Source organism: Brachycentrus maculatus, unplaced genomic scaffold, assembly GCF_059751285.1.
Source record: "Brachycentrus maculatus isolate JH-2025_06_01 unplaced genomic scaffold, ASM5975128v1 h1tg000475l, whole genome shotgun sequence".
Lineage (NCBI taxonomy): Eukaryota > Metazoa > Arthropoda > Insecta > Trichoptera > Brachycentridae > Brachycentrus > Brachycentrus maculatus.
The window spans coordinates 1,553,538-1,568,557 of record NW_028281222.1 but is presented as its reverse complement, the minus strand read 5'-3'; the positions used below and the strand labels follow the sequence as shown (position 1 = coordinate 1,568,557).

Below are 15,020 nucleotides of genomic sequence, written 5' to 3'. Positions count from 1 at the left end.
GATATGTGACTTATGTATGTAAAATGTTCGAATAAATAAAAATTAATAAAATAAATTCCCGGCAGCCCATGTAGGTACTTCAGTTTTCTTGGGCAAGTAAGTACCTAGAATAATATTATATAAACACTGGCTGCGTGCGCCACCGCCGCCATTCGATACTAGTTCGCCTAACTTCGCGCCGAACTCCAGTACGTTTTTTGTTCCCGCGCTAGATATACGTTCTGTCATTTTCACCATTTTTTTTTCACTGCTCCGTTTTACCGCGCTAAATTTTTACGAGAGAAAAAAAGACCGCGATCTATATCAAAAGTGACAAGTGTTTTAGTGAATTATTGTTTAATTTATTATTATAACTGTATTGATTTCTCTTGGTTAGAAGGTAAAATCACGATTCTTTAGTTTTATCACAAGACATTTAATAATCGTTGTTTTTTTATTAGTTTCTGCTATAATTTGTTATTTATTTACCGTCTGATACATTTATTTATAAATTATTTCTAAAATTACTTATACTAATAATATTTAATTCGGTATTAATTTTCTATGAAATTTTAATATCTGAAATTATTTATAGAAACAGGTAACATTTTAGAATTTATTAGAAACAATAATATTGAATTTTTGCAACATTTTTTCGTTTACGTCGATTATTAAATTTTTAACCCTTATCCGCACCCCAATGGTGCATAGGGCACTGTGTCTTATAAACGCAGTGTTATCATGATCGTTTTACTTATGAAGGAAAGGTGATCAGCTCTCCGCTTCAGGTACCAGTCCATGGTAATATTGAATAAATATTACAGTGAAAAAATCACTTATATTTAATAATCGAACCCGGGACCTCCAGAACGGTAGCCGAGCGTGCTGACCATTACACTACGGAGGCGGACATTTTACGGCGGATTAAATTTTACGTATAATTAAAAGTCATTCAATACGATTTGACTAGAAATTCACCCAAAAACTAAAATAATTATAGCTTTATATATTTTGTCCGCCTCCGTAGTGTAATGGTCAGCTCGCTCGGCTCTCGTTCTGGAGGTCCCAGATTCGATTTCCAGGGGGGGTCAAATAAATATAAGTGATTTTTTCACTGCAATATTTATTCAATATTACCCTGGTACCTGAAGCGGAGGGCTGATCACCTTTCCTTCTTGTGTTAACGATCAAGATAACACTGCGTTTATAAGATGCAGTGCCCTATGCACCTTTGGAGTGCAGATAAGGTTTTTATTATTACTATTATTATTATTTATTTTGTCATCTCAACATAGATGAAGAAGAATATGGAAGTCTGTAAATTATCTAAATTCAATACGGTTCAACTTAAAATTCTTACAAAAACTAAAAATAATTATAGCTTTATATATTTTGTCATCTCAACATAGATGAAGAGGAATATAGAAGTCTGGGAATACCCTGTGATGAATGTTGCACGTGTGTTAAGTGATCACTTAACAAGCCTATGACAGGTCATAGGCTGGTAAAGTGATTACTTCACATACGTGCAACATCCACCTTTCAACCCATGATTGACAACCACACTAATCTAAATTTATATACACTATTTTAAATTTATTTTTATATTTTTTTTTGTTAAAATAATATTTTAAGTGTGTCCAAATACTTGTTCACAAATCTGGGTTTTCACCACTTGGGAGTTATTTTAAACTAACTAACTAACCATCACGCCGCTTCTCCGCAGGGGTAGGCAGAGAGAATAGAACGCCACACCACTCTGTCTTTGCAAACATTCTTCGCCTCTTCCACATTCGTGCATCTCCTCATACATACCCGACTATTATTACGACTCGTGACCCGGCCGCTTTCAAGTATTTTACATACTTTATTGTGCCAAGTTTTCAGCGGTCTTCCTCTGCTTCTTTTTCCAACTGGAGTTATTTTTACATTTTGACATCTCAACATAGATGAAGAAGAATATGATTATAAAAGTCTGGGTTTTTACAGGGTTCATACTTAAAGTCCAGGTGAAATTATCACATTGAAAAACCTTAAACTTAAAAATTATTTTTGTATCTCCTGTATGTTGTGTTTATAATCTAATCATTAAAAAAAATATTATTAAAAAATAAAAAAATAAAAAAATAAAAATTTTGTATTACCATGTTAGTATTCGGCTCAACACAGGCCATGCCTAAAGAGCCGTAATACGTATAATAAATGTATATATGAAATGAATATGTATATTGAATGTATCTATGTATTATGAAAATAAAATAAATAAATAAATAAATAAAATATATAGGCTGGTTAAGTGATCACTTTACACGCGTGTAACATTCACCATCCTACCCATGATTGACAACCACTCTCAATGACAATATGTTGAGATGTTAAAATGTAATAATTCATTACTTTGATAAAGCCAAGGATTTGAAAAAACATCTCCTTCAAACCTTTATCCGCACCCCAATGGTGCATAGGGCACTGCATCATATAAACGCAGTGTTATCTTGATCGTTAACACATGAAAAAATGTTGATCAGCCCCCTAATTAAATATGCAAATTTCTCAATTTGGTAGGTGTACCTTGAATAAAAAAAAACTCTTTAAATATCGCTCACTCCTTTCAACAACGTCATATATTAAAAATCGTCAATTTTCATTTGTGCGTGTTTTCGGAAAGCCCAGAAAATGTACTATATCCCAGCAAAAGCGGCATATTTACTTAATATTTACCCGCTACAGGGCAGAAAGTGTTGTTTTTGCATTTTGAAGAAAAGGTATTGTTTAATTATTTTTTTAAATATACTAAATATTTTTCAAATGGAGAAAAAACATTAAGGTTTTACTTAAAAAGATCTGTTGCGCAGTAAAAAGATCAATAAGTGGCTTGATTTTTAATAAATTTTACTATATTTTTATACTTTAAAAACGATCTCCTGAAAAATCAAGTTTTTTGATATATGACGTTGTTAAAAGGAGTGAGCGATATATTAAAATTGTCGTAATAAATGTATTAATGCTAGACGATGTCGTTGTTTTTGTTTTGATTAAAAAATATATTAAAATGTCTTCCCACATTGCTAAATCATTTTTAACCAACAAATTTATTTAATAACTGATAAGTGCGTTAATTACGATAAAAATGAGTTAAATATGTATTACATATTTTAAATAACAATTTAGTTCCGACTGTAATAAATTGCTAAAAACAACTAGTTGCATTTGATAAGAGTATGTTGATTGAGTAGTGAGGTTCTCGATAAAGGGTAGAATTGGTGAATGTTACACGTGTGTAAATTGATCACTTAAACCAGCCTATTACGGTCGTCGACCCCGTAAATGCCCAGACTTCCATATTCGTCTTCATCTTTGATGAGTTGTCAAAAAATAATATGAAAAATACTCCTATAATTGGAAATAATCCAGATTTGTGTTCACGATCATAATCCAGATTTGTGATTTATTTTCTGTGCGTGAAGTTTTAATAAATGAATAAGAGTAAAATATATAACACACCCGATGAGTAATTTCCATTACTCATTTTAGGATTAAGGTTAAAGTTACCTACAAAAACAACATAATTGTAAAACAAAGTAAATAAGATACGCAAATAAAATAAAAGCAAAGAGTGTAAATACAGTAAAAATAATAATAAAATATTACAAAGTAAAGTGAGAACTATGTTAAAAAAAAATAAACAAGTCTGAAACACAAATAAGAAAGTGAAAAGATAAGAAATTAAATAATGCTAACAGGGCAAAAATGTAAAATATAAAATAATAAACGGGTACAGTAAATAGGCATATAAAAAAACATGAGATAAGAAGCATGTTTAAAGGAAACAAATGAGAAAATAAAACTAATCACTTCACAAATACCTTTTCATAAAGTATTTATTCAGTTCATTCATCTTGGATCCCTGGCTAAATTCTATTTTATACATATAAGGCAGCTGGTTGTTAACCCGTAAGCTGCGGATCGCATCTATTGTCGTTTTTTATAGAAGTACCGTTGACTGCGGATCGCATGCATAGTCGTTTTTCAACTTTACGTACTTATATCAACACCTATGGATAATTTTTTGCACTTAAATTTGGTTCGAGGCATGAATAAATTAGTTCTCTTTGATTTACTGTCATAAAATATCAAAATTGTTTTAATTTAGTGTCAACTTTATCGAGAATACTTCTGGTCGGCTCGTGCTCCGCAGATACGACGTCTTCGCCGTATCTGCGGATATCGCCGCGTCTTCTATACAGCCGCCATACTTTAGGCCGCGAGTCCGTAAATGTTAATATTTTTGTGTAAATACACCATAAAAACATAATAAGTAAAGTGCATTGTGTACTGTGAACATCTATGATGGATATTCGAAAGTTTCACTACAAAAAACAGGCAAAAATATGCTTTTTTCACGAGTGATTTTTGAGTGATTTTTTCACTGTCATATTTCTTCAATATTACCCTGGACTGGTACCTGAAGCCGAGGGTTGATCACATTTCCTTCATGTGTAAACGATCAAGATAACACTGCGTTTATATGACGCAGTGCCCTATGCATCATTGGGGTGCGGATAAGGGTTTTATGATTATTATTACAACCTATAAACGATTGTGTAAGACTCGTTTTGTGTTTATAACAGCTGATATAATCAATATTTTCATTCATCATTTTCTTTTGCAAAATTCGCCTTCGTAAGAACGTTGTTTTCGTAAGTTGGTAACGAATGGCGTCACAGCAACGAATCCACACTACTGCTATTACAGCTCTGTAAAGCAGATACATAAAGGGATACGCCCCATAACACACCCTATGACGTAAAATTTGATCTAGTGAAGTTCTAGTGATTCAAGAACAATGTTTCAAAATTGGTTAATATATATAGAACTTCCAAGAATTTAAGTTGTGTGGTTGTCAATAATGGGTAGAATTGGTGAATGTTACACGTGTGTAAAGTGATCACTCAAACCAGCCTATGACGGTCGTCAGCCCCGTAAATGCCCAAGCTTTTGTTTTTCAAAACCGGACAAGCACAAGCTGCCTTATCGATTTGCTGTTGCTACGAATTGATTCGAATTGATCATACATACATGCGATAGATTTAGACCATTCATTCATACATGCGATGGATTTAGACCACACGGTCCAGAACGAATCTCATAAGACGCGTAAGCGCGTTTTCCCTTGTCTGTGCGCGTGTGTTAGCTCGGCCAGCGCAAGGCCGCGGGATATGAACCATAAAGTGATTTTAATTGCGCTCATTTTTCAAGTATGAATACGTATGAATATTTAGGCTTAAGGGGGCTCAACACTTACATATCGCTCACTTCTTTCAAGAACGTCATAAATCAAAAAACTTGATTTTTCAGGAGAACGTTTTTAAAGTTTAAAAATATAATACAATGTATTAAAAATAAATATCAAGCCACTTATTGAACTTTTTACTGTGCAGCAGATCTTTTTAGGTAAAACCTTTTAGGTAAAGGTTTTTTCTCCATTTAAAAAATATTCAGTTTTTTAAAAAAAAAATTTAAAAAAACAATTAAAAATCCTTTTCTTCAAAATGCAAAACAACACTTTCTGCTCTGTAGCGGGTAAATATTAAGTTAAAAATATGCCTCTTTTGCTGGGATATAGTACATTTTCTGGGCATTCCGAAAACATACACAACTGAAAATTGTCGATTTTTGATTTATGACGTTCTTGAAAGGAGTAAGCGATATAACATTCAGCTTTCGGCAACGCCAGAAGCCGCACCTCATTTGATACCCGATTTTTTAGAATGTATATATTTTTTTTTGTTTTTTAGCGTGTAGGTAGGTACATTGAAAAAATTAATTAATTTTTATAATTTTCTTTTTTAACTCCTTACCTTTCGATAAGTTTTTTTTTCAAAACCATGTATTTATTTCTTATTATGAAGAAAAACTTATTTTTTGACTTATCATCAAAAATGAAGGAGAATATGTAATTTCATTAATTGATTCGGCAGTCACTTGGTGGTATAATCTATCCATTTTTAATTAATGTTTTACGTAGTAAATACCACTATTTCTTAAAATCTACTGTGTCACGTGTTTCGACGCATTCCGTATCATTTTAAAACACCGTATACGGTGTTTGAGCATTGATTTTTTCATTGTTGGATGCTAGATGACATTTTTTTATGCCGGATTCATAGCTAGCAGCTTTTAATAGAAAACAATCAAAGGTTCTTTCGTCTGCAACTATAAACTTTAAAAAATTGCACAATTTTTTATCTCTTCATTCGCATGCCATAGGTTCACCATCCCGGCCCTATAACGTCCCCTCCGATAACGCGGAACCTATCTCGACGCTATAGGGGGGTTTACGGTACTATATCCAATATAACAAGGTTTTATACCCTGACAGAGGTCAAGCTAATAACAAAACGAACTCACTGCTACCTTTTATAATATGTAAATTATTTATCTGTATTCGTATCGAGAGGTTAGGTTTCGTTTATGTCCGCGAGGAATTCAGTGGCGTGCATTTTTTTACTTTTCTTCTGCTGTACTATAAATATTTTAGGCGTTCTCATGATATATGTTCGCTACACATGTAAAAATGAGCATTCAATATATATATATATATATATATATATATATATATATATATATATATATATATATATATATATATATATATATATATATATATATATATATATATATATAAATATGTAATAAAATACCTAGGTACCTACCTATACATTTTATTAAGTACTTACAAATAGTACCTACATAAAACAGTTCTACCACCAGATGTCGCATGCGTCGCACAGAATAAAACAAAAGAATTCCGATAGAAAAAATATAATATTCTGGACTGTCAGAATCAAATAGATAGATAGATAGAAAAATATTATAAAGATAAATTAAGAATAAACTTTAATTATAAACTTTAATAACAAAGCAACACATTGTTTATTTTATTATTATACACCCACTTTACATATTATTTACACCCAATTTACATAGAACAATATTACCACGTTATATATATATATATATATATATATATATATATATATATATATATATATATATATATATATATATATATGAAATATTGAAAACACCTAACCTATTTTCTTCTTTATTTTTTTGTTGTTGCTTTTCTTAACATATTATAATTATAATTAATATAGTATAAGTACAAAAATATATACTTTACTTTAAATACTTTCAAAAATACTTTTCTTTTCAAAACCATATACAGTAGGTAGGTATTTATTTCGAAGAAAAACTTATTTTTTTCAATACAAAAATTGTGTTTAAAATAAAATTTTATCTGTGTTTAAAGAAAATTAAGTTGCGGGCTATCGAATATCCCACCTCAAGTATATAAAAATGTATTTTTTTTCGATACATAGTACATACTTGCAAGAACTAACTAACTAACCAACCATCACGCCGCTTCCCCGTAGGGATAGGCCCCGGAGAGAATTGAACGCCACAACGCTCTGTCAGTCAGTTAGTTAGTTAGCCAGTTGGTAGCGTTAATTAGAAATATTTTAATTTGATTATTATTTTTAATTGTGGTGTGGCCACCCTGCGGCGTAGAATGCCGGGCGACCTTGCCACAGATACCGGAGCAAGATCGCAATCTATCATTTATCATACCTGTTTCATTTACACTTTTACGCCGATCAATTAATCGTGAGAGGACCCCCATGCCCGACCTCAGACGGCCGACAGGGTATTATCACTCGGGACGAATATCTAATTTAACATACTCAACCTATAAAGGATTGTGTAAGATTCGTTTTGTGTTTATAACAGCCTACATAGTCAATATTTTCATTCATCATTTTCTTTAGCAAAATTCGCTCTCGTAAAAACTTTGTTTTCGTAAGTTGGTAACGAATGACGTCACAGAAACGAATCCACACTATTATTTTTACAGTTCTATAAAGTAGATGTATAAAGGGAGGGGAATAAAAAAAAACATTTACATTTATATAGTCAAATATCCAAACCGGATTATTTTACAAACTGGGAGACGCCTGAAAACGTGATTTACAATTTTTAAATAGCTTATAAGTTGACCAGATTATTATATTCTCAACATTCGCAATATTAACAGGGCCCTGTTAATACCCAAAATTACCATATATATTCTTCTTCGTCTATGTTAAGATGTAAAAATGTAAAAAATAACTCCCAAGTGGAGAATTACAGATTGTGAACAAGGATTTGGACACATTCTTTCACGATTCTCGTGCAGGTAGATCGCCGTTTTAATTTGCATTTTCTTCTTCCTGGCTTCATCCCAACTTTTCGTCTTTGTAGACTGTTGCGGTCAGCTCTCCTCGTCCTCAGGCTGTAGGTCCTTCTATCATATACAACGTCACCTAGGCCATGCCTTCGAATCACGTTATCTTTCTGTAGCATCCATGAATTTTTTGGTTTTCCTCTAGATGTCTTTCATGGCGATAGCCTGGTTTAAAAAATGTTCAGGTTCTCAACGTCCTATGTGCTCACACCATATTAATTGCATTTTCTCTACCTTAATATTGCCATTTTATAATTTTTCTCAATAAAAAATAAAATACAAAATGGAGGTAAAGGAAATCGCGTCGGGACTCATTGGCGCATAAGGATTTGGACACATTTTAAATGTTGTGAATTTTTTCACAGCACGCCAGATTGGCTTACGAGTTCGATCACGCTACCCGATCGTCGTTTTCAATTTGTATTTATTTCTAATCGGAACTAACTTGCCGTTCCACAAAGTTTAAACCCAAACCAGTCGTGAACCAACTTCTACCCGATCCGTTCTGTCTCTAAATCTGCTCAGTGAAAGTTGTCAGTGTAAAATACCTATTCTGCCTTATCATCAGTGTAATACCCATTCTGCCTTATCATCAGTGTAATACCCATTCTGCACTATCATCAGTGTAATACCTATTCTTTCCTATCATCAGTGTAATACCCATTCTGCCTTATCATCAGTGTAATACCCATTCCGCCTTATCATCAGTGTAATACCCATTATTTCCTATCATCAGTGTAATACCCATTCTGCCTTGTTAATATCCGGCATACTCGATCGCGCATTTCCCATAGATTCGAGAGCTTCTTTTAATACCCAGACGTTGGTTAACTGATCTTAACCTCCCTTTCATCCGCTCCCAGGAACAACTCCTGGATTTTTCCAAATCCAGTCAAGTCACGTGCATTCCCAAACCAGGACATTTGCCTTCCTCCATTGCCACGTCTGCATTATCTCTTGTCGCGTGCTTTCCCAAACCAGGACAGTTGCCTTCTTTCATTGCCACGTCTGCATTATCTCTTGTCGCGTGCTTTCCTAAACCAGGACATTTGCCTTCATCCATTGGTATGTCTACATTATCTCTCGTCGCTGAGAATCAGCTCTAATTTTCGGCACTTGTCAGCACCAAGAAATGCCATCTGGAGCATTTTACTGTCTTCAGTAATTCTCTGCTGTTAGATTCAGAATTGGTGACAGTCACCTTCCGTAGAATTATAAAATGTCAGCTTTACGAATGTTCCGGGACGATTTTGTGTTGAAATCTTAAAATCCCGAAGGTTCAAATTCAGAACGCGAACGGCCGCGATAGGGGTCGGACGTCTTTCCGCGCGCATTTAAAAAAAATATATATACATATATTGGAACTTTATTTTTTTTTAAAAGAATATATCATATATTTAAAAAAAATATTTATATATAAATGTATATACATATTTCACTTTTGTACTGCGACCCTTCTTGGTGGAACTGCATTTTATAGAATAAAATAACAATTTTTTTTTTCCACATTAATTTTATTTGGCCAGCAAACTGGGTTTCGTCGTGATGGACGTAACCGGCCAGTCTGATGATGTCGGTTACGATGAAACCCAATTGCTGGTCAAATAAAATTCATGTGGAAAAAATTACATAGTAGTTATTTTATTCTACGATGTTTTTTATACTTTTTTTATCAAAAAAGTGTATTGATCAAATCAATATTCATTTTTTCCATTTTAAATTAAAAATATCTTATATCTTTAATTAATAGAAAAAATTAAATAAAAATATCTTAAATTAAAAAATAGTTCTTCTTCCGCTTGGCGTATAAAAAAAGTTACAAGTGTTAAAAATTATATTTGAAAATAAAAAGTTACAAAATGGAGATTGAAAAAATCCCGACGGGGCTCAACGGGGCCAGTGAGTCGTGCACCGACGCGGCGCCCTGCGCCGAGCACGCGGAACAGTGCCAGTCGGCCGGCAGCTGCGTGCGGAAGGTGCCGCCGCTGTTCGACAGGAGGGTGGGCGACAGCGGCAGGAGGACGCTGGCCCTGAGGACGGTGGGGTGGCCTTTGGAGAGCGACCTGGAGGTGCCCGGGACGCCCAGGACGCCCAGGACTTCCACCACGCCAGGTATAGAGTCTTTCGTCTGGATCCCGTATAGCGGTGCCGGGAACACAGTGAACCTTTTTTTTTAATTACTGGATTTGCGGATATCATTTGGTGCTACGAGCGGCAAAATGGGTTCCCGGCGCAAGTTGGCGCAGACAAATTTTCATGATTCTTAAACTACAGACATATGCCTACATTTTGAGATAGAAATCGTTCACGCAGGATAGTAAAAGATAAGTTAAAAGTTTATATAAATAAAAAGAAAGACGAAATAATAACACAATTTTGTATTATTTTTTGACGAATATGGAAGTCTGGGCATTTACGGGGCTGACGACCGTCATAGGCTGATATAATTGGAGATAATCCAGATTTTGTGAACAAGTATTTTGACACACTCAAAATGTTGTTAACACAATTTTACGTACTGTGTAGCACCCATATAATTGAGTCAACCTATGAAATAAAAGAAAAAAAAGTATGCAAAATATTGTACCTTCTTCTTGAAATTACATTTTTGAACAACCGTCACAATTAAACTTTTTCTAGGAAATGATCAATTTATTTGATTTTTTTTGATTACCTAACGTCCAAGTGACTCAGAAATCTAGCTCCGGCTTATGCAACACCGTTTATCATGTCCCTACTCAGGCTTCGACTTTATAAGTTTCATAGCCAATGCCTACTTGTGAGTGGATTTACTCTTTATGTTTAAAGTGACTATAATTTCATGTAATTCATGAGTGAAAATTCTAGGCAAAAACACTCGCTATGAGCCCTATGTCAAGCCCTATTTTTCATGAGCCCTATGTCCTCCATATGTACATAAAATGTTGATCACGTGCATTTTTGTCGACCCCTAGGACCAACATGCACTAAGGGTTGCAGAACAAACATGCACTAAGAGGTCTGACATGGACTAGTCATTTTTTTTTTAATTAATCACAATTTTTAACATATTGCTATATAGGTGCTATATCGCTCTCTCTTTTCAACAACATCATATATCAAAAAGCTTGATTTTTCAGGAGATCGTTTTTAAAGTTTAAAAATATAATGAAATGTTTTAAAAATAAATATCAAGCCACTTATTGAACTCTTTACTATGCAACAGATCTTTTTAGGTTAAACCTGAATGTTTTTTCTCCATTTGAAAAATATTTAGTAAATTAAAAAAATAATTAAACAATACCCTTTCTTCAAAATGCAAAAACAACACTTTCTGCCCTGTAGCGGTAATATTAAGTTAAAAATATGCCACTTTTACTGGGATATAGGAGATTTTCTAAGCATTCCGAGAACACGCACAACTGAAAATTGACGATTTTTTATATATGACGTTGTTGAAAGGAGTGAGTGATTTGTCAACTAGAAAATATCCATTACATTTTATTTTGTAAATAAATACATATGTTATACGGCTGTCCAAACTCAAAACACAGTAAGGGTCATGTTTTTTGTAGTACGTTTTTTTTTGGATTTTTGGACTACGTAGATTCTGCTTAGTCCAAAAATGCAAAAAAACGTACTACAAAGAAAATGTCCCTTATTGTGTTTTGAGTTTGGACAGCCGTATATCTTCCTCATTTCGTTACAGATTCCAGTAAAAATACTTATTTATTGTATTGTGAAGTTTCTTACAACATTTTGAGTGTGTCCAAATACTTGTTCACAAAATCTGGATTATCTCCAATTACAGGAGTTATTTTCATATTATGTTTTGATATCTCATCAAAGATTCAGGATTCGGATTCGGATCTCACATACTAATATAAAAGTTTCTGCTTAATAAAAAGCTACTTTACGTCTCACCAATAGATGTCTCTAGTGAAGTTCTAGTGATTCAAGAACAAGGTTTCTAAATTGGTTCATATATACAGAACTTCCAAGAATTTGAGTAGTGTGGTTGTCAATAATGGGTAGAATTGGTGAATGTCACACGTGTGTAAAGTGATCACTTAAACCAGCCTATGACGGTCGTCAGTCCCGTAAATGCCCAGACTTCCATATTCTTCTTCACCTTTGATGAGATATCAAAAAATAATGTTATGTTTCTTATTACATATTTTTATTTCTCAATAAGAATAAATGCGATAATACCCTATTGGGATCTTATTGTCCGGGTCTGGGGTACTATGGTGAATGTGTTCTATTGTATGAAATAGTCCGTCACGGTGACAGAAAGTTTGTCATGCTATATATATTGTATCGTGTACTATATATATTGTTATCAATCCGTTTGTATATAATTAAAAGAGCTTAGGTCAACCAGAAATCAATTGGAAGAATTTTCTATTCATAATATTATCACACACGGTGGCATGTGATAGCGTTACTATTTTATGTATATATATATATGTATATATATGTGTATATATATATATATATATATATATATATATATATATATATATATATATATATATATATATATATATATATATATATATATATATATATATATATATATATATATATATATATATATATATATATATATATATATATATATATATATATATATATATATATATATATATATATATATCGTGGGTAACAGGCAAAAAACATTACGTCAATGATGCATATTATATATTTTTCAACATTCTGTAAATTAGCAAAATATATTAAGTACTTTCAAATGTCACATATCGCTCACTCTCTTCAAGAACGTCATAAATCAAAAAACTTGATTTTTAAGGAGAACGTTTTTAAGGTTTAAAAATATAACACAATGTATTAAAAATAAATATCAAGCCACTTATTGAACGTTTTACTGTGTAACAGATCTTTTTAGGTAAACACCGAATGTTTTTTCTCCATTTGAAAAATATTTAATATATTTAAGAAAAATAATTAAACAATACCTTTTCTTCAACATGCAAAAACAACATTTTCTACCCTGTAGCGGGTAAATATTCAGTTAAAAATATGACTCTTTTGCTAGAATATAGTACATTTTCTGGGCATTCCGAAAACATACACAACTGAAAATTGACGATTTTTGATTTATGACGTTCTTGAAAGGAGTGAGCGATATATAATATGTGTTTTTAAAAGTAAATTCAATTTAAAGTTTAAAAGCGGGGTTTTTATTCAGGCTTTAAATAACAGGGATTTCAGAGTTTTTTTGTTTTTCGTGTTTTCGTTTTTTGCCAGCATACCCTCGACAAATTGTACGTTTATGACAGGTCGTAAACCCTGTAATTATTCAGACTTCCATATTCTTCTTCATCTTTATTGAGATTATTTATATTAAAATAATGCGTTTTTTTTGTGCCACAGTATACTAACGACATTGAAATAGAAACAACCACGGACAATTAATAATATTTAAATATTTGAATCATTTATGTGAATATTATTTAATACCATTATATCTTTGAATAGCAGTTGTAAAAAACATAGGCAAGGAACTATGTATATATAAACATATATATATATATATATATATATATATATATATATATATATATATATATATATATATATATATATATATATATATATATATATATATATATATATATATATATATATATATATATATATATATATATATATATATATATATATATATATATATATATATATATATATATATATATATATATATATATATATATATATATATATATATATATATATATATATATATATATATATATATATATATATATATATATATATATATATATATATATATATGTATATAAATATATATATATATATATATATATATATATATATATATATATATATATATATATATATATATAAATATATATATATATATATATATATATATATATATATATATATATATATATATATATATATATATATATATATCAACCTAAATGAAGATACAGCATTTTGAGTGTGTCCAAATACTTGTTTACAAAATCTGGATTATCTCCAATTACAGGAGTTATTTTCATTTTTTTTTGACGTCTCATCAAATGAATGGCGAATGTTACACGTGTGTAAAGTGATCACTTAAACCAGCCTATGACGGTCGTCAGCCCCGTAAATGCCCAGACTTCCATCTTCTTCATCTTTGATGAGATGTCAAAAAATAATACTTAATGAAGATATTGATAGTTTTGGCTTTAATTTGTAGAACTCCATTTTAATTTATGTATTAAATTTTAAATCAAACACAGATTTTTTGAGTCTACTAAGTTGTATTTTATTGTTATAAAAACACGTCAAAATAATTTTTGTGACAATGGATAAATATAACGATATGTGATCACGAAATTGATTTTTATGTATTTTTTTTTAAACAATAAAATACAACTTGGCAGATTCAAAAATTTTGATGTTTGATTTAACATTTAATACATATCGCTCACTCCTTTCAAGAACGTCATAAATCAAAAAACTTGATTTTTCAGGAGAAGGTTTTTAAAGTTTAAAAATATAATACAATGTATTAAAAAGAAATATCAAGCCACTTATTAAACTTTTTACTGTGCAACAGATCTTTTTAGGTAAAACCTGAAAGTTCTTTCTCCATTTGAAAAATAAAAATATTGAACATATTTAAAAAAATAAATAAACAATACCTTCTCTTCAAAATGCAAAAACAACACTTTCTGCCCTGTAGCGGGTAAATATTAAGTCAAAAATATGCCTCATTTGCTGGGATATAGTATAT

At 31.4% G+C, this 15,020-nt stretch overlaps 1 protein-coding gene across 3 annotated transcripts in view; it reads left to right on the top strand.

Moving 5' to 3' along the window:
* Window positions 1-15,020, top strand: part of Pu (GTP cyclohydrolase punch) — a 40,632-nt gene that overhangs the window by 15,641 nt on the left and 9,971 nt on the right. Inside the window, exons 1-2 of one of the 3 annotated variants that reach the window (XM_088272103.1) lie at window positions 151-379; window positions 10,017-10,378. The exons of 1 other annotated variant lie outside the window; for it this stretch is intronic. In XM_088272103.1, coding sequence (XP_088128229.1) covers window positions 10,126-10,378 — 253 coding nt within the window. In that variant the 5' untranslated portion in view covers window positions 151-379; window positions 10,017-10,125. Of the gene's footprint in view, window positions 1-150; window positions 380-10,016; window positions 10,379-15,020 lie in introns of those variants that run through there. One more of the 3 variants, XM_088272104.1, reaches the window with a different exon arrangement.